Below are 23,842 nucleotides of genomic sequence, written 5' to 3'. Positions count from 1 at the left end.
TTCCAGCACGAGGCACAAGGTACCTGAGGTCCCAGATTTAGCCCAATTTCATGTGGTCCGCTACGTTGTTTTTGTGTCCCGACACGTGGTCTGCCGCATTTTTTTTTATGGCCCGACATGTCATTGTTTATCCACCACATACTTTTTTTATGGCCCGACACGTCATTGCATGTGGTCCGGCACGTTATTTTTAGTGGCCTACCGCATTATTTTTGTGGAATGTCACGTCATTGTATGTGGTCCGCCGCATTATTTTGTGTGGCCCGTCATGTCATTTATGTGACCTGCCACCTTGTATAAAGGGTTAACCTCATCATATATGCGGCCTGTGAAAGGCTCAAAAGTATTTTTTCGATTCGACAAAATTGTACTGCATCCAATTACATTTGTTCTGCACTTTAGTATTATCTGATCACGCAACAAGATTTTCCAAGCATTTTGGGGGAGTATCAAAATTACTTAATTATCTGCTTGTCACTTTGACTTACGATTTCAAAGCAAGTTATCCATCAATGTGTTAGTAATGAATGTAATAATGAAGAGTTACCAATGCAAATTGTGTAAAGAGGCTATTTTAAGTTTATATTCATATATATTCACTGTTACAAACAGCCCTATGTTGGCAGCCATAATTGCGATGTGGCCCTCAATAAAACCTGCTTTAGAAGGTTGTGTGGATTTTCTGAAATTGGTGTCAGATGGGCTAAACACTTGAAATTAAAAATAGAAACTCTGACCTGTAGTACCATTGAAAATTGAAAGCTAAAACAAGCAAAAAGTTACAATATAACCAACTTTATTTTAAATCAAATGTAAAGTAACAGAATACATAGTAATGATTCTTACTTAATGAATATTTCTGTTGCATGCTTATTAATTTGCAGACATGTGATGCGCATTATTTACAGCCACTGTAGTAAATGTTTACAACCATAGATCAGGACTTATGCTGTATTATATTCCAACAGGTCAAGCATTTCCTTCCCGGGGAGTCCATGGCAGACGCATCGCCAGATGAAGCTTTGATGAGACAGAACTTCTGTCATTCCTGGGTACCCCTTTCTCTAGTCATTTGTTTGTATCAATCATCCAAATACAAAGGAGATGTGATCAAAGTCCATGTTGAAGTGTTGTGTTATGATAAAAATGTTATTAAAAGTTTTTCAGAAATTATAATGTGAAGGCCAACTCCTTGACGCGGCCTCTAGAGTGTCTTTGGACATTTGATGAAGTTGCTGTTCTGAGCCGAAGGGTTTTCTCTTGTCGTGGCAATAACAGGCCGGTCAGTGTCCATCCTAATGTTGTATGATTTAGCTGCAAAAGACATATGAGCAATTATGAGAAGAAAAACAATGGTGATGATTTAAGGATATTTTTTTTACTATCTAGGTCAGTGATGACATAATGACCAACATTAAAATACAGTGGCGTAGTAGGCCTAAATATTTATTTTTGAAAAAGACAGAGGTTTTATTTAACAAGTATATTCAATAATTTTGGCCACTGTAACATAACACACAGCTTGAACAGTAACAATGTTTGAATATTGGAAAATAAAACACTGTACTTTAATCAAGTGATTATTTGGCATACCACCTGATGGTTTGAGAATCACTGACTGGGATAATCTCATATAATTTGTCATTTTAGTAAAACAATGAAAAGCAGTTTAGCTGCTTTGTCGTTTGAATGAAACATGACATACGAAATTAAATATATGCAATAATTATTTCATTATATTAAGGATGTTAATCATACAGCATGATTCCGATTCTTGGGGTGATCATTCGGTTCAGAATCTATTCTCATTTCAACACGATTCCCGCAATATACGGTATTTGGAATAAAATCGTAATAAAACCTTTTCAAAACAGGTTACACATGGTGATGTATATGTGCAGCGAGTGAGAGCAGAAATGGCCTACAAAACGTGTTTTTAAAATGATTTAAATAAATTACATTTTGTATTTATGAATATTATGAAAGGATTTAGAATCAGGTTGAATAAGAATCATGATTTGAATATGAATACATTTTTTCAAGCACCCATATTAAATATATTGATAATTTTATAACGTCCTAAGAACCAGTGTCCTCTGCAGTGGACATTTGTGTTTTCAATTTCTTACTGATGTTTGTTAAAGAAAAAAACATGTCCACTGCAGGGGACACTGGTTCTCACTTGTAAACAATGTAAAAATGTTCAAACTTGCAGACTAATATTAATCACAGTACATCTTTTTGGTTTTGAGCTGCACTTGTACTGTAATGGAACTTTGACGGCAATACACATCACAGTTGGCTTTTTACATGCACCTAGCCCTTCCCACTCTGTCTGGCACACCCAAACACACATGGTCCCTGTCAGGCGTGTTATAAACTCTCTGAATGACTTTAACACATGTTTTTGTTTTTAGGTAGAACTCACTTCTAGAGAAGACATAGTATTTGTAGCCCTCTGGTTCTCTGGTAGTCGGGACAGACACGGCAGAGGTGATGGTAGTGGGAAACCCTCGCCAGGACGTCCTGATGTTAATCGTTGGCCCTAAAAGAGACACTGGACACAAATCGGCTTGGTCAAAAACAACTCGTTAACATTCCACTCTTTCTAAGGTTTCCCCATAAATGTCGCTGCTGAGGCTCTTTCCGATGTGTTAAATCTCAAAGGATCACTTTGAGCGGTGACTCATTCCCCCCAGAGAGCAACATGTGTTGATACACATGAATATGGCCTGCGTGAGCTCACTGTGTTCTAGTGCTACGCTCACACCCACTCTTACGCAATTTCACTGCAGACATTAATGGTTTAACAGCTGCCACAAATGGGGAAACATTGGCTACCTGTGTCATGTTATTCTTTATTAGAAGTATTGGCAAATGTAAGGTAGCATAAATGTAGATAGCTAAACTTTTTGTTCAAATTTGACTTTAACAGGAGATCCCCCTATTCATGTTCACACTGCGAAAAATGCGCATAAACATTCTATTTTTTATTTTTTAATGTCTTTCAAAGAGTAGATCACCACCTATTTGCGGTTTGGCATATTTTAAGGGTTGAAACATCAAAAATAGGTGTTTTTGGAGCTTTTAAATTTCGTCAGCGAGCACACCAGTTAGTCTTCTCACTCATCTTTGTACCGGCGTATGCATTGAACTGATCACTGACTGTATGGTGGATGAGGTAAAAGACCTTGTATGGTAAAAAAAAAAAATCTCATGGTTAGTCAAAGTGGGTGCATGAGTAATGCAATAATTTTTTGTGATCAATCTTTAAAATAAATGTCAAGGTTAATCAAAGTGTGTACATGGTTAATGAGTGGTTTTTTTGTGATTAATCATCAAAATAAATTGCATTGTTAATCAAAGTGTGTACATGAAAAATGGTTTAAAAAAAAAAGTTAACTCATTAATTTTGACAACCCTAGTAATGTATTATTAATTGCATCAATTCAATAACTCAGTTAATAGTTGTTAAATATTAACTAAATTTATTAATATGAAAAATAGGCATTTTTTTGCGTGCGTCAATCATTCAAAGTTTTTCGGCATTCACAGGCAAGACCATCTTGGGAGGAAAATCCCTAAAAAAATCAGTAGATTGCCGCCTAATCGTAGTTTGAATATAAAAATATACCATAGGTGTTTTGACCCTTTGGTAAGCTAGTTTAAAGTAATTTTAATATCCAATATTTGAGTGTGATTTGCAGTGCTTCCAGACAAAGATACAGTTTTGTACTTATAAAATACATCTTGTCAAAGTGTCTTTTCTAGAAAATGTTAGTGAACTGCACCCTCTGCCTGATTTATAATTACAGGTTAGGGTTCTTTCCCCCCTGCACATAATGCCATCAAATCACTTTTGGTTTAGGGTACCATAGAAAGACAAATTCGCAATTTAAAGCAGAGACAATACATCTGTAAATAGGCAGGAATCTAGTGTTTATATGTGTAAAGACTGTTGTCTGTTGGATTTGTTTTGATTAAGGTGTACCGAATACAATTCTTGTGTTTGTGTAGTTGGGAAATCCGTACCTGCTTGCCGAACCACTCTGCTGCGGACTGTGTAAATAGCAAATTTTGGTTTCTTCTTACATGATTGACCACTGGCGCCAAACCGATATGAATATTTCTGCACCAATCCACCTGAAAGGGTTAATTAACATGACAGATTGAGTTGAAAATGTAGATATATGTTGCAATAATTAAGTTGTGCTAACAATAACATATGCAGTAGTTTACCTCTCTTGAAGAAATAGACAGATTCTTTCCTCCCGCGGTGCTCGGGCGCAGAGAGAGCAGCTGTGACATGACCTCGAAGTCCATCAAAGCCTGTCTCCACAGCCTTTGGATAACCCTGGTCTAAATGATCGTTCTGAAATCTCCAGTACTGGTTTCCCTGCAAAGCACATTCAGCTTTTAAAAAACAAAGTTTCTGTGTACTATAGAGAAGTTTGGTGAAGTCACACAAATTACCTTAAAGATGTACGTTTTGCCATGACAGTTGCAACGGGTGAACGCCGTGTCAATGGGGGACGGGACACCCCATGTCTGTGTGATGCCACGAGCTGGACCTGGCACCCTGTTTCGGTCCAAAAACCAGAAGTAGTGACCTGTGGAGCGTAACATTAGTATAAAGTGTTATTAAAACTACATACAATAGCACTTAAGAATTTACCATGATTAGCCTTCAGATGTAATTTAAGACCACTTTTGACAATGTTGACTCACTGCAACATGTTCATGTTGACGAATATGTAAAATACCCACAAATGAATGGAGGCATACTGTAAGCCTACAATTATTCATACCTTGGCAAAAGGTTGCTTTAAAAGAGAAAAAAAAATGTATTGGTAAGTGGTAGAGATGTCCGATAATGTCTTTTTTTCCGATATTCCGATATCCAACTCTTAATTACCGATTCCGATATCAACCGATACCGATATATACAGTCGTGGAATTAACACATTATTATGCTTAATTTTGTTGTGATTCCCCGTTGGATGCATTAAACAATGTAACAAAGTTTTCCAAAATAAATCAACTCAAGTTATGGAAAAAAAATGCCAACATGGCACTGCCATATTTATTATTGAAGTCACAAAGTGCATTTTTTTTAACATGCCTCAAAACAGCAGCTTGGAATTTGGGACATGCTCTACCTGAGAGAGCATGAGGAGGTTGAGGTGGGCGGGGTTGAGGTGGGGGGTAGGGGGTAGCAGGGGTATATATTGTAGCGTCCCGGAAGAGTTAGTGCTGCAAGGGGTTCTGGGTATTTGTTCTGTTGTGTTTATGTTGTGTTGTGGTGCGGACGTTCTACCGAAATGTGTTTGTCATTCTTGTTTGGTGTGGGTTCACAGTGTGGCGCATATTTGTAACAGTGTTAAAGTTGTTTATACAGCCACCCTCAGTGTGACCTGTATGGCTGTTGACCAAGTATGCCTTGCATTCTCGTGTGTGTGAAAAGCCGTAAATATTATGTGACTGGGCTGGCACGCAAAGGCAGTGCCTTTAAGGTTTATTGGCGCTCTTTACTTCTCCCTACGTCCGTGTACACAGCGGAGTTTTAGAAAGTCACAAATTTTACTTTTTGAAACCAATACCGATAATTTCTGATATTACATTTCAAAGCATTTATCGGCCGATTATATCGGCAGTCCGATATTATCGGACATCTCTAGTAAGTGGGTATATTTTATTTGGGGATGACAGTGTGCCAAAAATGTATGATTATTTTAAAACAGAAAATTCAATGACAAATAATTTAAACGACTAAACTAAATACAATCAAATATTTGTTTTATTTTTAAAATAAAGAAATACATTTTTAGATTATTTTTTTTGTAGAGCTTATTTTTTCCCCAAATCGTGTCTTCTCACCGTAAGAACAAAAACATACTTTTCCCCCTCCTTTAAACCTAACTAAAGCTGAGTTTAGCAAGTTTTTCTTTATTCTTCTCAAGCTACTTCACCTGCTCTGACGACTTCCACCTCACACTTTAAAAACCAAGATACCACGGTCCTCCAAAGCATTTCCCAAACTTCTCAGGGGCATTTTCAAAAAAGGGTTAGAACTGAGATTAGCATAAATGTAATACTACAAACTTAAAAAAATGCGTTCTCTAACATATCTAAACTGCGTCCCTTTGTTGCACTTACTTCTGTCTAAAATGTCTTAGACCCACATTTGTACTGTTAGGACAATTTTGCACAATTTCCTGGCACTGACCTCTGAATACCGCTATTGTGCCGTTCCTCAGTGTGGTGATTGCACTGGCTGGCCGCCCGCTGCACAAGTTTGTGTCATTGCTGTCGTCTGAAATTGAGACATTTTAATGAAATCCTCTGTGGAAAAACAACCATTTGATTTGTGGGTAGGCGGTTCTCAGCATTGCACACGCTATACAACTCAAAGGGAAGAAAACCTGTAAATTATTACATTTCCCAGTCATCCTTTTTATTTATTTTCTTAGAATCTTAGCTATCAAGTTCTTACCTGCTTGGTAGTCTATGGAATTATCCATAGTCTGCACTGCATCCACGGGCTTACTCCCAGGTTTAGGAGTGGGCTTGTCCACAGGGGCTGTAGTTATCTGTGGATTGGAAGGTTTCGGCTTGTCCTGAGGTTTAGGTGATTGTGGGACAGTTGGTTTTAGTGGATCAACAGACGATTCTGGTGCTGTAGAATCTTCCTTCAGTGCCTCTGTGGGCAAGGGACTGGCAGTCGTCATGGCATCAACGTCTGACCCCACTGAAGGAATGCTTGTAGAGGGATTCTGTTGGTCTGAAGGGCCTTTTGTTGGGCTTAAAGTGGTTTTGACGGATAGTGGGACCATTGTCGTCGAGTCAGGGGCGACGGTCTCGGGACTTGCAGTTGTGGAGGACTCTGTAATGGGTTCTGAAGGCATTGAAGTTGTGCTTGCGTTGGAGGCTGTGAAGGACTCTTGTGTGGAGTCTGAAGGTACTAAAGTTGAAATTGCTTCTGAGGACTCTTGGGGTGCTGAAGTGGTTGGGGAATCTCGGGAAGGTTCTGGTGTTACTGGAGTTGTGGAAGAGTTTTGTGTGGGTTCTGAAGGTACTAAAGTTGCAATTGCTTCTGAGGACTCTTGGGGTGCTGATGTGGTGGAAGATTCTTGGGAGGATTCTGGTGGTACTGGAGTTGTGGAGGATTCTTGTGAGGGTTCTGGGGGTATTGAAGTTGCTAATGCATCAGAGGACTCTTGTGTGGTTTCTAGGGGTGCTGAAGTGGTAGAGTCTTGGGAGGGTTCTGTTGGTACTGGAGTTGTGGAAGACTCTTGGGAGGGTTCTGGTGGTACTGGAGTTGTGGAAGACTCTTGGGAGGGTTCTGGTGGTACTGGAGTTGTGGAAGACTCTTGGGAGGGTTCTGGTGGTACTGGGGTTGTGGAAGACTCTTGGGAGGGTTCTGGTGGTACTGGAGTTGTGGACGAGTCTGGTGAAACCGGAGTTGTGGACGAATCTGTTGAGGGTTCTGGTGGTACTGGAGTTGTGGAGGAGTCTGTTGAGGGTTCTGGTGGTACTGGAGTTGTGGAGGAGTCTGGTGAGGGTTCTGGTGGTACTGGAGTTGTGGGCGAGTCTGTTGAGGGTTCTGGTGGTACTGGAGTTGAGGAGGAGTCTGGTGAGGGTTCTGGTGGTACTGGAGTTGTGGACGAGTCTGGTGAAGGTTCTGAAGATGTGGTGGAAAGTAAGGTTGTGACCTCAGGTTTTTCAGAGGCAGCTTCAGTTGGAGCAACAGTCTGTGCCAGGGATGTCGTCTCCTGTGTCACGGTGTCAGCTGTGGGAGAAGGATCGGGTTGGTTTGCTAAGGTGGGAGTTGGTTGGCTGGAGACCTGTTCAACCGCTGTGGTGGGTTGCGGAGACGTTCCCGAGTCTGGTAAAGTGGTCGCATCATTGCCATCTGGAATTGCAGAAACAGGACTTACATTTTAATGACTTGCCTGTCATGGAGGAATCAGTTCAGTATATGGTTTAGGAGCTCCAGTACAGTGGAACTTTAGCAATTGAATGCATTGAATAACTTTTGGTTTAACCAATAATTACAATGATTCTAGATGCTGACTTGATGTTGTTCAGATTAATTATCAATCAATCAATCAAAGTTTACTTATATAGCCCTAAATCACGAGTGTCTCAAACGACATCCTCGGCTCAGATCCCACATCAGGGCAAGAAAAACTCAACCCAATGGGATGACAATGAGAAACCTTGGAGGGGACCGCAGATGTGGGGACAGCACCCGGTGCAATGGACGTCGAGTGGATCTAACATAATATTGTGCTAGATCCACAATATTGATCATAATTAAAATTGTGATCAAATCTAAATCCAAGTTTCCAATGTCCATTGTCTCTTTACTTAATACTGATTCATCAGTCTACTGTATCTTTGAATGTCTTCGACTTTGAAGGTTGAAATTAACCTGAAATGATTTATGTTGACCCCTTGTGGTCTTTATACACCCCTGATTTGGACAATTTATCATCTAGTATGACCTCAATGTATTTATCTGTAACCACTATGTAATAACGCGCTCTGGTACACTCGGACCTCAGCATCATTCCAGGTTACAAGAGACAAATTGGGTTTATTTTCCTTAAACGACATCAACTGACCGGGCAGCACGGTGATACAGGGGTTAGTGCATGTGCCTCAGAATACGAAGGTCCTGAGTAGTCCTCAGTTCAATCCTGGGCTCTGGGTCTTTCTGTGTGGAGTTTGCATGTTCTCCCCGTGACTGCGTGGTTTCCCTCCGGGTACTCCGACTTCCTCCCACCCCCAAAAACATGCACCTGGGGATAGGTTGATTGGCAACACTAAATTGGCCCTAGTGTGTGAATGTGAGTGTGAATGTTGTCTGTCTATCTGTGTTAGCCCTGTGATGAGGTGGGGACTTGTCCAAAGTGTACACCGCCTTCCGCCCGAGTGCAGCTGAGATAGGCTCCAGCACCCCCCGCGACCCCAAAAAGGGACAAGCGGTAGAAAATGGATGGATGGACATTAACTGACCGTCTTTGAGATCATCTTGTGGTTTGGATGATGGACTCTCAAGTAGGTCTTCGTAATAATCTGTTATGGGAAAATATGCAAGAAATCATACCATTGTGTCCAAACCTACGCCTGGATGAATACCTCCAAAATGCCTAAACAGTAATATAAAATAATGAAACATCCTTGTCATTACACCTACAGCATGGACACAATTTCCTAATTTGGCTGCTGAAGTACGCAGTAACATATTGTATTAGTTTCAGTTCAGTTTCAGTTAATTTTGAACATGCACAACATTGATACAATGTTGTGCATCACATATTTCCAGTTATAATTGTTCCATTACAGCACGTCCGAAAAGGAGTAGGAAGAAGCAGAGCTAATTTAATCCTAGCCCTTTTCATATCATAGCAATTATATCCCATTTCCTTGTTCTCTGTTTGTAACAGAACAGTGAATAAATAAATAATATACCATAATAAGTAAACAAATATTAAATACACAAATAATCATTATCCCCAAAAAAGTTCACGATGATCATCATAATTGTTCTTCCTTGTATTTTGTGAACACTTGTAGTTTGAACGGTCTCAAACTGAATCATATTGGTGCTTTGTTTGATTTATTTGGTTAATCCGTTCCATAATTTAAGTCCATATATACCAGGCCTGGGCAATTATTTTGACTCGGGGGCCGAATTTAGAGAAGAAAATGTGTCTGGGGGCCGGTATATCTATTTTTAGGAAAACTAATACAAAACCTCACAATAAAGTCTGATTGAATGCTAAAAACGTTATGACAGACCGCCTTAAAAACGGAATGGAATTTAAAAAAATTCTATGAACGATAAAACCCTGAATATTGAGAACATATGAACGTCACACCCCCTCTCAATCGACATATTTTACAATAAAGCCAAATGCAACAAACAGCGAAATATGAACGCAAAGGGTAAAAAAACCCCACCTACAATCTGATATATCTGATACATCACTAAGCTTTAGAACTTTCTAGTAAAAATCTCCTTCCGCGTCCCGCATTTCAGGCTGTCCACTCTGGAAACACTCTGTGGAAACGCTCCTGGCCCACACTGCTTGGTACCTGGTCCGAGCTGCTGTGACGTAGATTACCATAGTAACTAGTAGGGTTGTACGGTATACGGGTATTAGCATAGTACCGCGATACTAATGAATCATATTTGGTACCATACCACCTCTGAAAAGTACCGGTCCGCCACACCCTAAGATTTTTTGTTCAAATAAAGCCAATAATGCAATTTTTTCTGGTCCCCTTTATTTAGAAAAGTATGGAAAAGTATCGAAATAATATTGGTATCAGGACAACACTAGTCACTAAAATATCATGGAAAAGCGCAGATTCCAACCATTGAAATACGTTGTATAGTTGAAGACTTACGGTCATTAAAAAAACATCACTGCACATCATAATGGCAGCTACACTTTCCATCTTAAACATCTAAAAAAAAATAATTTGGGAATGTCCGGCGGGCCAGATTGAAAACCTTAAGTTTTGATATTAAGGTCTGATATATACTGATACACTTAAAGGTTTTAATGTTCTACGTGCATACAAATGTTTTAAATTAAATGTTCCTCTAAGGTTATATTTCTCCTCTTTTGTTGAGAAGTATTGTTGTACATTATTGGGTAGCAGGTTATAGTTTGCTTTGTGAATTTCAATATTTGTGATTCAATAAACAAAAGGTTTGTATGGTATCTATATCCAACATTATGTGATATTCTAAATTATCTTTTTGGTAACGCCGTTAGTGAATGAAGCACACATTTGTAGTTGTTTCTCCATATTTCTACACAATAACTCAGATATGGTAACACTTTAGCGAGCAGTAGAGAATATGAAGAGATTTTTGGTCCAGAACACTTTTTTTTAATTATTAGGGACAAGCTGTAGAAAATGGATTATTCATCTACTTGTTCATTTACTCTTAATATTTGCTTGCTTTCTGCTTTAACATGTTACATCTACACTTGTGTTAAATTGTAATAATTACTGACTCTTCTGTTGTTTGGATACTTTACATACGTTTTGGGTGATACTACAAATTTTGGTATCAATCCAATACCAAGTCGTTACAAACAGACCTGGGCAAATTAAGGCCCGGGGGCCACATGCGGCCCGTTAAGCTTTTCAATCTGGCCCGCCGGACATTCCCAAATATATTTTTTAGATGTTTAAGATGGAAAGTGTAGCTGCCATTATGATGTGCAGTCATGTTTTCTAATGACCGTAAGTCTTCAACTATACTAAGTCTTTCAATGGTTGCAATCTGCACTTTTGCATGATATACTAGTTACTATGGTAATCTAATTAGTTACTATGGTAATCTACGTCACAGCAGCACAGACGAGGCACCAAGCAGTGTGGGTGGGGAGCGTTTCCACGGACGCGGAAGGAGATTTTCACAACAAAGGTCTACAGCTTAGTAATATATCAGTGGTGGGTTTATTTTGTACCCTTCGCGTTCATATTTCACTGTTTGTTGCATTTTTGTTGCGTTTCACTTGATTGTAAAATGTGTCGATCGAAAAGGGGTGTGACATTCATATTTTGTCAATATTCAGTATTTTATCCTTCATAGAAAAAAATAAAATTCCATTAAGTTTTTTAAGGCGGTCTGTCATAAAGTTTTTAGCATTCAATCAGACATTATTGTGAGGTTTTGTATTAGTGTTCCTAAAAATAGATATACCGGCCCCCCAGACACATTTTCTTTCCCTAAATGTGGCCCCCGAGTTAAAATAATTGCCCAGGCCTGCGTTACAGGGTCATACATTGGTCATAATTAAAGTTATTCTGTGTCCAGGGACGTATTTCCTGAGTTTATAAACAATAGAAAATGACAAAAGATTGTATGATAATAAAATATATTGATGTGATCATTGTATTATTGACTATATATTGGTCTTGTACTAGGTATCGTTACAGTCGATGTCTGTGTAGATCCACCCATGGCATTTGTTTACATTCAGGAGCACTAGCTTGCTGTTAGCGGTTGTATCCTCCTACGGTGTGTAGTAAGGCACGTTTAGCTATTCCTTGTCCTGCAGGGAGGATACTTATAAGAAAGTTTATTTTTCGCCATTGAAACAAGAATTAACGAGTGATTTAGAAGTAGCTAAAACGCTGCCGACTGCGGATGGACGTTATCCGCGAGCTAGTTAGCCATGTTTTAAAGCACCTCTTGCTGAGCGGCGCTTCAGTGTTGTACAGTAGCTTCACCTTTATCGTTAGTTTTTTTTTTTTTGCCAAAGTGCGTCCATTATCCCTTTTTGTCTACGCACTGTTTCTGCTTGTAAGTACTCCGTGCGTGTGCGTTGCCTAACATGCTCCTCTGCTCGTAAGACCAGCAATGTCACGACGTGACGACGGCAAAAAGTACCTGTATTTTTCAGATGCATTTTAGTACCATTTTTAAATGATCAGTACCATGGTACTTTATTGTTACTGGTATACCGTACAACCCTAATTCACCGTTTATACATTTTTTATCTTCACAATATGTTTTACTTGTAATTTATCCTTTATTTTTACTCACGGGTCTTACTATTTTACATGTTTTATTATTTTCACTTTTCAGCGTTACTCGGAGTGAGCCCTGACTGCAAAAACTAAAATCTAAGTAAGATGAAATCTCTCAAATAAGGGTGCTATTTGCTTATATTCTGTCTGATAAGATAATTTTTCTCACTAAGCAAATTTTATGTTAGTGTTTTACTTGTTTTAAGGGTTTTGGTCCTAAATGATCTCAGTAAGATATTACAGCTTGATGCTGAGATGTTATGACCTATATTGAGTAAAACATACTTGAAACTAGAATATCAACTGTTGCAAAGCTGTCAACACTCACAAGTATAAAACTACTTTTCTAAAGTAATAATTTCTTATTTCAAGCATGAAAAAAAAAATCATGACTTTGACACAATTGTGTCTCATATTAAAACAGATGACAGCCAAATGGACTTTGCTGTTTTATTTTCAATGAAACAATAGACAATACGTACTCATATAGTAGTACAGTTGTTATGAGTGAGAATATGCTTATTTTAAGGTATTTTTGGGTTCATTGAGGTTAGCTAATTTTACTTGTTTTGGAAAGTCTTGACAAGCCAAATTTTCTTGTTCTATTGGCAGATAATTTTGCTTAGTTCAAATAAAATACCCCTAATTTTAGTATTTTTTTTCTTGTTTTTGAACACTGACTTTTTGCAGTGCTGTGCTTGAGTGATTATCGGCCATGGCTTTGGGTGATCTCCTGGTGCAGACGGCTCCTGTGATAGTGTTTCTTCACCTGGCTCCTCTGTACTAAGCCATGCGTTTATCTGTGCATGTGTGTGCTGTACATGTGATTGATGACGGGGCATTGTTTTTAAGTCCGTAAAGCACTTCTTTTGTGTATGAAAAGCGCTTTATAAAGTTTGATTTGATGTTCTGTCAGGCAATGTTTAATTGTGTCTAAATAAAAAATGAACTGTTAGCCAGCAAATGGCCCCTGAGCTGCACTTTGGACACCCCTGGTGTACTGTATTCCTGCTGTCCTATTCTCACATAATGTCCCTGAAGCTGTCCCTTTAGGCCTCCCACGCTATTACAACACTGCTCTCTTGTGTTTCTTGGCCACTCCAGCTTGTGTTTCTTGGCCACCTTCTGGTGACCAAACCACAGCAGTATTGTCGAAATCTTTTTTATTTTATTTATTTTTTTAAACATCTTGATAATTAAGTCTGGCTCATAATAATAACAGTTGAGCTCAAGTACACTTTAAGACGTTACCTTCGTCGTTTCCCTCGCTGTCTGCTGAAGGCAGCTGTGCTGCTTTAGTCAGACTTGGCGCTGTTGGAATATTCATGCGTTAGAGGGCTTATCATAGGCATTTTTCCTTCTGTCATGTTAAATAATACCTTGAGATTTTTTATCATCTACATTATTGCATGAACTACTCGCCCCTGGTGCTGTTACACTGGATGCTCCATTGTTTTCCTCTGTGGCAATCGTTAAGACAGAAAATACGTCAAATGTAACCCAATTTGGTGGCGTAGATTCCTGCGTGCATCGCATGCCACGTGCTGCTCGACATGCAGGACTACTTTGTCGTGAAGGAGGATTTCTACCCTATTGACAGTTGTGGTCACTTGTAAAGAACATAATGTCATGGCTGTCTTGAGTTTCCAATACTTTCTACAACTCTTATTTTTTTGTGATAGAGTGATTGGAGCCCATACGTGTTGGGTACCAAAAAATATTCATGAAGTTTGGTTCTTTTATGAATCTATTATGGGTCTACTGAAAATGTGACCAAATCTGCTGGGTCAAAAGTATACATACATGAAGCTTCATGGCATGGCCTCTTAACTTCATGTGAGTGATTATGATTGATGACACCTGTTGACTTCTCTGAGCCCATTTAAATAGGGCTCATGTGACGCAGTCATTAGACCCGGTTACGAACGCGACAATGGGAAAATCAAAGGAACTCAGCACAGATCTGAAAAAAGGAATCATTGACTTGAACAAGTCAGGAAAGTCACTTGGAGCAAATTCAAAGCAGCTTAAGGTCCCAAGAGCAACTGTGCAAGTATATAGTGCATGGCACAGTTTTGCCACTGCCACGATCGGGAAGAAAACGCAAGCTATGACCTGCTGCTGAGAGAAAATTGGTCAGGATGATCAAGAGTCAACCGAGAACCAACAAAAAGCAGGTCTGCAATCAATTGGAAGCTGCTGAAACACAGGTGTCAGTGTCCACAGTCAAGTGTGTTTTGCATCGGCGTGGACTGAGAGGCTACCATGCAAGAAGGAAGCCCTTGCTCCAGAAGCGACACTTTAAAGTTTGCTGCTGATCACATGGACAAAGATAAGACCTTCTGGAGGAAAGTTTGTGGTCAGACGAAACAAAAATTGAGCTGTTTGGCCACAATACCCAGCAATATGTTTGGAGGAGAAAAGGTGAGGCCTTTAATCCCAGGAACACCCCCCTACCGTCAAGCATGGTGGTGGTAGTATTATGCTCTGAGCCTGTTTTGCTGCCAATGGAACTGGTGCTTTACAGAGAGTACATGGGACAATGAAAAAGGAGGATTACCTCCAAATTCTTCAGGACAACCTAAAATCATCAGCCCGAAGGTTGGGTCTTGGACGCAGTTGGGTGTTCCAACAGGACAATGACCCCAAACACATGTCAAAAGTGGTAAAGGAATGGCTAAATCAGGCTAGAATTAAGGTTTTAGAATAACATTCCCAAAGTCTTGACTTAAACGTGTGGACAATGCTGAAGAAACAAGTCCATGTCAGAAAACCAACAAATTTAGCTGAATTGCACCAATTTTGTCAAGAGGAGTGGTCAAAAATTCAACCAGAAGCTTGTGGATGGCTACCAAAAGCGTCTTATTGCAGTGGAACTTGCCAAGGGACATGTAACCAAATATTAACATTGCTGTATGTATACTTTTGATCCAGCAGATTTGCTCACATTTTCAGTAGACCCATAATAAATTCATTGAAAAAAAAAACTTCATGAATGTTTTTTGTGACCAACAAGTATGTGCTCCAATCACTCAATCACAAAAAAATAAGAGTTGTAGAAATTATTGGAAACTCAAGACAGCCATGATGTTATGTTCTTTACAAGTGTATGTAAACTTTTGACCACGACTGTATGTGTTCATGCATGTGATTTGTGTATTTGATGCTCAATCATGCTGAATGTGTTGGATAAAGCTTGCCTTCTTCACATTGGAGCTGGTAATCTGGACAACACTGCTTGTATTTATCGCAATCCGAGTCGCAGCTACACAGTTGGCCTCTCTTGAACGTCTCCCCACATCGACCTCTACAGGAGTTTTCTGCGGCACATAAATGCAACACAACACAGTCTTTTAGTGAGCTGCACCAAATAGATTGTCTTTTATTCATGAGGGACAGTTAACCCTTTCATGCACGTCCGTCCATCCATTTTCTACCGCTTGTCCCTCTCAGCATAGTGGATTGTAGTGTTGTCCCGATACCAATATTTTGGTACCGGTACCGAAGATGTTGTCATGCCAAAAAATATCGACGTAATCATAGTAGTATCGACTAGATACCTTCCTGTACTTGGTATCATTACAGTGGATGTTAGGTGTAGATCCAGCCATGGCGTTTGTTTACATTTTAATGCCAGTGAGCTACGGTGTGTAGTGAAGCATGTTTAGCTATTCCTCGTCCTGCAGGGATGATACTTGTAAGAAACTTACTTTATTTGTCGCCATGGAGGCGAGGATTAGTGATTTAGAAGTAGCTAAAACAATGCAGATTGCTGCTGACTTTAGCCGCTTGTCTTAAAACCCTTGTGCAACGTTCATATTGTTGTTACTCAGCCAGCATTTGTGGGTCTGATGGACCCGTTGCATTTTGTGGCTTTCAATGCCTCACAATCAAACACTATTATGTAAAAATACTGAACAGATATTTACCTTATCCCCATGTCAGTATTTTAACATAAAAGTGTTTGATTGTGAGGCATTAAAAGCCACAAAATGCAACGGGTCCATCAGACCCACAAACGCTGGCTGAGTAACAACAATATGAACGTTGCACGGAAAATTTATCTGCTAGTTTCTGCATCCCACATGGATTCTTCTTTTGTGTTTCTGCACCTGCGGTTCCCACACAAGGTTGCAACATTGTTTGTCAACACTGTCTGCTCTCATTTTCTCGCACATTTCACCCTCTGATGTTCTGTGTACCTACACTCTGTCCTCCCCCTGTCGAGGCCTTGTGTGTGCGTGTGTGCGTGTGTGCGTGTGTGTGTGTGTGTGTGTGTGTGTGTGTGTGTGTGTGTGTGGTACACAGAACATCAATTTCCACACTTCTATTAGCCCCGGGTCCAGTGGACCCGGACATCTTATATGTAATAGAAATGTGTAGGGGGGGTGTGTGGTGTGTGGTCATTAAATATGTATTCTGATATATGTTCTTCACAGAAAATGAGCCAAAGTCAGTGAGTCTCAGTTTTAAAAATTAATTAATTGTATAATTTTTCTTTTAATAAAAAATGAAAACGGGTCCCACAGACCCGAACACCACACAAGGGTTAAAGCACCTCTTCCTGAGGGCGTTTCAGTGTTATAACTTCACCTTTATCTTTAGTTTTTAAGCCAAAATGCGTCCGTTCTCCCTTTTCTGTCTACACATTGTGTCTGCTTGTAAGTACTCCGTGATTGTGCGCTGCCGAATATGCTCATCTGCTCGTAAAACCAGCAATGACACGACGTGACGACGACGGGTTGCGGGGGAGCTGGCGGACCGGTACTTTTCAGAGGTGGTATAGTAGAATAGAACAGAATGGACTTTATTGTCATTATATTTGCATATAACGAGATTAAGGACTCCAATTTAAGGTGCGGTAGTGGGAACAAATATGGGATAAAAATAAATTACACAAGAAGTAATAAAGAGAAAACTAAGAATTGAAATAAACAGACTACTATCCAATAAAAATAATAAGCAATCCTGTACAATATACAAAACACTATAGAAATGCTGTACAATATACAGAACAAGACAAGAGTACTGGAGTGATAACAATCAGTGTCGGATGTATTGCACTCGATGGGTAATATTGCACAGTAGGGTATTAGGGTAGGATATTGTATAAGGGTGAATTATTTATTATAAGTTAGAGTTCAGGATGGTGACAGCTCTGGGAAAGAAGCTGTCTCTGAGCCTGTTTGTTCTGGCTCAGATGCACCTGTAGCGCCTGCCCGATGGTAGCAGGTCGAACAGGTGGAAGCCAGTGTGTGTGCTGTCCTTGGTGATGTTTTTTGCTCTGTTGAGGCAACGGGAGTTTTGTAAATCCTTCAGGGAGGGGAGGGTGCAGCCGATGATTTTTTGTGCAGACTTAATGACCCTCTGGATCGCCTTTTTGTCTGCTTCAGTGCAGCTGGCGTACCACACTGTACCGAATATGATTCATTAGTATCGCGGTACTATACTAATACCGGTATACCGTACAACTCTAGTGGATTGTTTTTCAAAAGCTGTTTCCTACCGTCTATGCAAATTCGGTCAGGTATGACACCGTGTTCAGTTGAAACCTTGGGAGAAAAACATTATTGCAGCAAATTCCTAAAAATATTCCAGTGCTCCTGTTGTATAGAGAAACTTGGACCATTGGCGGGTCCTTGGATTGACATTCTAACCTTGCTAGCAAACCTAGAGCACTGGGGTCCAAACTTCTGATTTACGTAACTGAGGCATTCCTCAAGTCCTCCTTTTTGGCAGTTATTTTTTGTAATGTGATTTATGTAACTGAAGCGCTGCTGTAGCTTGTTTACTTCAGATGCAGTCAGTAGTCATTCGTTTAATTTACACTAGTGGTGTTCCTCAAGGTTCCATTCTAGGTCCTCTTTATTTTCATCATTTGGGTCATCAACTTCCTTTTTGCAGCAGATTCTTAAAAACCCTTTAGTGCTGTCATAGAGATGCCTTCAAAACAGAGCAGTACTGTAATTCTGACAAAAAAAAAATAGACCAAAATCAAATGTCTATTGTAGAAAATGCTAGTTTTTTGGAACATACCAACAAAAAACTAATAGTGAAGGGAGAAGCCCGGCCCCCGGTCCTTAGCTTTCTGGAAATGTGGTCCCCAAAAGAATTTAGTTGATCATCCGTGCTGTAGTTTCTTGATATACACTCCCATCCATTGGTCGATACTACTCAAAAACAAGATAGCCGACGGACGTGCCTAGCTAGGGAGGAAGACCTGTCCATTCTTTCTATTAGGAGACCCTTTCAGGTATACAAAATAGAGGCACATGAAGCAGCAACTAAGAAGTAGTATTGATTTTGTGATCAGAGGAAACTGTGCATGTCCATTAGGGCTGTGAATCTTTGGGTGTCCCACGATTCGATTCAATATCGATTCTTCGGGTCACGATTCGATTCAAAATCGATTTTTTTTCGATTCAACACGATTCTCGATTCAAAAACGATATTTTCTCGATTAAAAAGGATTCTCTATTCATTCAATACATAGGATTTCAGCAGGATCTACCCCAGTCTGCTGACATGCAAGCAGAGTAGTAGATTTTTGTAAAAAGCTTTTATAATTGTAAAGGACAATGTTTTATCAACTGATTGCAATAATGTGAATTTGTTTTAACTATTAAATGAACCAAAAATATGACTTATTTTATCTTTGTGAAAATATTGGACACAGTGTGTTGTCAAGCTTATGAGATGCGATGCAAGTGTAAGCCACTGTGACACTATTGTTTTTTTTATTTTTATTTTTTTATAAATGTCTAATGATAATGTCAATGAGGGATTTTTTTTTATCACTGCTATGTTGAAATTGTAACTAATATTGATACTGTTGTTGATAATATTCATTTTTGTTTCACTACTTTTGGTTTGTTCTGTGTCGTGTTTGTGTCTCCTCTCAATTGCTCTGTTTATTGCAGTTCTGAGTGTTGCTGGGTCGGGTTTGGTTTTGGAATTGGATTGCATTGTTATGGTATTGGTGTGTATTGTTTTGTTGGATTGATTAATTTAAAAAAAAAAAAAAAAAATTTTTTTTTTAAATCGTTTTTTTAAAAATGAGAATCGATTCTGAATCGCACAACGTGAGAATCGCGATTCAAATCGATTTTTTCCCACACACCTAATGTCCATAATAATAAATGTTCACTGCAATTTATATTATTGCTGCTTGTTAAAAAAAAAAAAAAAGGTTTTTATTAGATTGTAGCATGATTTTTATGGTTATCCTGTTTAAAAAAAACCTTTTAAGCCATGAAACTTTTACAATACATTTTGACAATGGTAATGATGAATTTGATGTTTAATATACTTTATTTCTGCCATCTCAACGTGCTTGAGGAGAGAAGGAATCTAGACATTTGAGACGTGATAAAAACTAATGATAAAACGTATTGTACAGCAACTAGGGCGATATTGATATTGGATATTGGACCAATATCAGCAACAACAAAAACCCTGACATGGTAGCAGATTAATATCGGTATCGGCCAACACTCGAGGCTGCCACAGCGGTATCGTATCAGAAGTAAAATAATTGAATCGGATCACCCCATATCCAGTACCTACATCAATACAAGCTTAATAATATTGGAATATTATTGTTGAAAACATATTTCTTAATGTATATTTTGTATTTTTTTCCCCCCCTAAAACATATTTGATAAGTAAAACCTTGAAACGCAGGTTGTCCAATGTCCATCCTAGTGAACAGGTCTCCAACTTCCTGAATAATGTATGTTTGTTAAGAAAAGAAAAAAAAACTTTTTCTCTTCATGTGCAGACAATGGAAACAGTTGGGGGAAATCCTAATTTGTGCATGAAAAGGTAAAGTAGAGGTAAACCTACTCAGTGGCCTAGTGGTTAGAGTGTCCGCCCTGAGATCGGTAGGTTGTGAGTTCAAAGCCCGGCCGAGTCCTACCAAAGACTATAAAAATGGGACCCATTACCTCCCTACTTGGCACTCAGCATTAAGGGTTAGAATTGGGGGTTAAATCACCAAAAATGATTCCCGGGCGTGGTCACTGTTGCTGCTCACTGCTCCCCTCACCTCACAGGGGGTGATCAAGGGTGATGGGTCGAATGCAGAGAGTAATTTTGCCACATCTAGTGTGTGTGTGACTATCATTGGTACTTTACTTTAAAGGTAACCACGCACTCTCATTGGACACTTCATTAAGTACACAAGCAGGAATATTATATTCTTAGCAAACGTGGTAAGTATTGTAAATGAGTAGTTTTTTCTTAATGTGCACCTATAGTATTTGCAATTTCCATTTAAATGTAAAAATATTTTCATTTAATTTTACATATTTTATTTGTATTTTGCTCCGATTTAAAAATGTATTACTAAGCAACAACATATGTTTATAATATTGTTTATGTATTTCCTAAAGGTGTTAACCCATAAATGAAACCCATTTTGAGACTTGTACCAATGTTTTCCTATTTTGACAGAACATCTGACCCTGCTTAAAAAAGTGACTGTTAATTTTTAATCATTACATTTGATCTATTTTTTATTTTTTATTTTTTTAGTATTTTCCCCCGAGTACAATATAATCGAGCTCATTCCACCTCATGATTATTATTTTTTTAAATGATTTACGTAATCCGTCTTTGACTACCAAAAAAATCAATTGATTTACATTATTAAACCACAAAATATACTTTTTAAATAGTTTGGTTCCCTAAGTTAGCGACACAATACACCCCCCCTCACAGTATGATGCAGTGCAGCACGATAACAAGCATACTGCTAACACAATACTTCATCAAAACTCTCAACTATTTTCTTATTTGTTTTCTCAATTCAACTTATATTACAAGAACACATTAAAATATTTAAAGAATAAAGTCAAATTATTTACAAGGAAAAAGTACATTTAGTACTTTTTGTAATGTATGATTACCAGAAAATCGGTAGAGTGTCCGCCCTGAGATCGGTAGGTTGTGAGTTCAAACCCCGGCCGAGTCATACCAAAGACTATAAAAATGGGACCCGTTACCTCCCTGCTTGGCACTCAGCATCAAGGGTTGGAATTGGGGGTTAAATCACCAAAATGGTTGCTGAGCGTGGCCACCGCTGCTGCTCACTGCTCCCCTCACCTCCCAGGGCGTGGAACAAGGGGATGGGTCAAATGCAGAGGTTAAGTACTATCAATGGTACTTTAACTTAACTTAAATACTAGTAATATAACAGTAAAAAAAGTAAGTAAATCTATTTCAAGAAAAATATATTATATTTTACATGGGGTTATTTTATCAGATTGAAAATACAAATATTGGTAACACTTTAGTATGGGGAACATATTCACCATTAATTAGTTGCTTATTAACATGCAAATTAGTAACATGTTGGCTCTTAATTAGTCATTATTAAGTACTTATTAATGCCTTATTCTGCATGGCCTTATTATACAACAACCCTAACCCTATCAATCAATCAATGTTTATTTATATAGCCCTAAATCACAAGTGTCTCAAAGGGCTGCACAAGCATCTCTAAATTAAGTCTTTGTTACTTACAACAGTGTTTTTCAACCTCTTCTGAGCCAAGGCACATTTTTTGCGTTGAAAAAATGCGGAGGCACACCACCAGCAGAAATCATTAAAAAACGAAACTCAGTTGACAGTAAAAAGTCGTTGTCGCGATTGTTGGATATGACTTTAAAGCATAACCAAGCATGCATCACTATAGCTCTTGTCTCAAAGTAGGTGTGCTGTCACCACCTGTCACATCACACCCTGACTCTTTTTTAGTTTTTTGCTGTTTTCCTGCGTGTAGTGTTTTACTTCTTGTCTTGCGCTCCTATTTTGGTGGCTTTTCCTGTTTTGTTGGTATTTTCCTGTAGCAGTTTCATGTCTTCCTTTGAGCGACATTTCCCGCATCTGCTTTGGTTTAGCAATCAAGAATATTTCAGTTGTTGCTATCCTTCTTTGTGGGGACATTGTTGATTGTCATGTCATGTTCTGATGTACTTTGTGGACGCCATCTTTGCTCAACACGCTGTAAGTCTTTGCTGTCGTCCAGCATTCTGTTTTTGTTTACTTTGTAGCCAGTTCAGGTTTAGTTTTGTTCCCTAAGCTTCAATGCCTTTTCTTAGGGGCACTCAACTTTTGCTTAGTTTTAGTTTTAGCTTTAGATACCTTTTTACCTGCACGCTGCTTCCCACTGTCATCTGCATATTGGGATCACAACAAACCATGTTCCGACATCTACAAAGCAATTAGCTACCTACTGATATTGAAGAGTATAATATTATTACGCTGCCGAGCTCTAGACAGCACCGACACTCAACAACAACACATTATTTGCAGACTATAATTACTGGTTTGCAAAAAATATTTTTACCCCAAATTGGTGAAATTACATAATCTCCCACGGCACACCAGACTGTATCTCACGGCACACTAGTGTGCCGCGGAAGAGTGGTTGAAAAACACTGACTTACAATATGTTCCCCAAATAACTCTTAATTAAGTCTTCATTACCCAAATGTTATATTAGATCAGGGTAAAAACATGTTTGACATTTTTTTTGTATATATCACAAGAAAAAGTAGACATTTCACGAGAATAAGGTCGATGATGCCAGTGTACCTAATATTCTAACCATCCATCCATTTTCTACAGCTTGTCCCTCAGTAAGTTTGTATTCATTGTTTAAAATGGGGGGTCAAATTCTGCATATTAACAGCAACAATATGTAATAATTGCCGTTAAAGATCACAGAGATTAGATATAAAAAAAAAAAAGAAATCCTCACTTGTGGTGCAGTGAGCTTCAAAGTCGAGGCAGCATTCTCCGTAGGCCAAGCAGCTGAAGTCGCACTGGCACATGTAACCTCTGTAGTACTCCACGCCACATCGTCCTCTGCAGCTGCCTGTGGACCAGAAAGACGTCATTGAATTTCAGGACACACAAAAGCTCTGTCTAGTAAATAATTGTTACCAAGGTAAACACAAATGAGGTCAAACACACATACTAATAATGACATGTTGGCTCCCTGCAAAGTCCCCTTAAAAGGCATCATCATTATTATTATTATAATTAATACGATACTCACTTTGACCATCACTTGGAGTCAAGACACAAGCCAGCAGAATAAAAGAGCAAAGTGCAGTTAAAGACATCTTCCTGTTGACCTGAAATGTGAAATCATCACATCAGCTTCTGTTATGATTTGAGTGGGGAACAAATAAGACCTACCATGGGTGGGCACTCTGTGGTAGTCCTGCTCAACTTTGGACTCATGCTTACTTTTAAAGGCTGAAAGAGG

At 38.9% G+C, this 23,842-nt stretch overlaps 2 protein-coding genes across 8 annotated transcripts in view; one reads left to right on the top strand and one right to left on the bottom strand.

The window, feature by feature from the left end:
• The window catches only part of tprb (translocated promoter region b, nuclear basket protein), a 63,181-nt gene extending 62,011 nt beyond the window's left edge, over window positions 1-1,170 (top strand). Inside the window, exon 51 of the mRNA XM_061975793.2 lies at window positions 969-1,170. Within this exon, the coding sequence (XP_061831777.2) occupies window positions 969-1,018 (50 nt within the window). The 3' untranslated portion in view covers window positions 1,019-1,170. The remainder of the gene's footprint in view (window positions 1-968) is intronic.
• Window positions 780-23,842, bottom strand: prg4b (proteoglycan 4b). Of its 7 annotated transcripts, XM_061975795.2 has the most exons (14): window positions 23,773-23,842; window positions 23,630-23,708; window positions 23,330-23,446; window positions 15,765-15,884; window positions 13,944-14,024; window positions 13,816-13,875; window positions 9,022-9,081; window positions 6,494-7,912; window positions 6,227-6,313; window positions 4,474-4,610; window positions 4,240-4,396; window positions 4,033-4,143; window positions 2,429-2,557; window positions 780-1,314 (listed from the first exon to the last, which is right to left on the bottom strand). In XM_061975795.2, the coding sequence occupies exons 1-14, from the start codon at window positions 23,815-23,817 to the stop codon at window positions 1,205-1,207; spliced, it is 2,712 nt and encodes a 903-aa protein (XP_061831779.1). In that variant the 5' UTR covers window positions 23,818-23,842; the 3' UTR covers window positions 780-1,204. The 7 variants fall into 7 exon arrangements, with proteins under 7 accessions (XP_061831779.1, XP_061831780.1, XP_061831781.1 ...); XM_061975796.2 differs by lacking the exon at window positions 9,022-9,081; XM_061975797.2 differs by lacking the exon at window positions 13,944-14,024 and having other exon boundaries at window positions 23,773-23,841.

Source organism: Nerophis lumbriciformis, linkage group LG14 (genome assembly GCF_033978685.3).
Source record: "Nerophis lumbriciformis linkage group LG14, RoL_Nlum_v2.1, whole genome shotgun sequence".
NCBI lineage: Eukaryota > Metazoa > Chordata > Actinopteri > Syngnathiformes > Syngnathidae > Nerophis > Nerophis lumbriciformis.
Note: the sequence above shows the minus strand (reverse complement) of the source record. Positions and strands in the feature narration are given on the sequence as shown.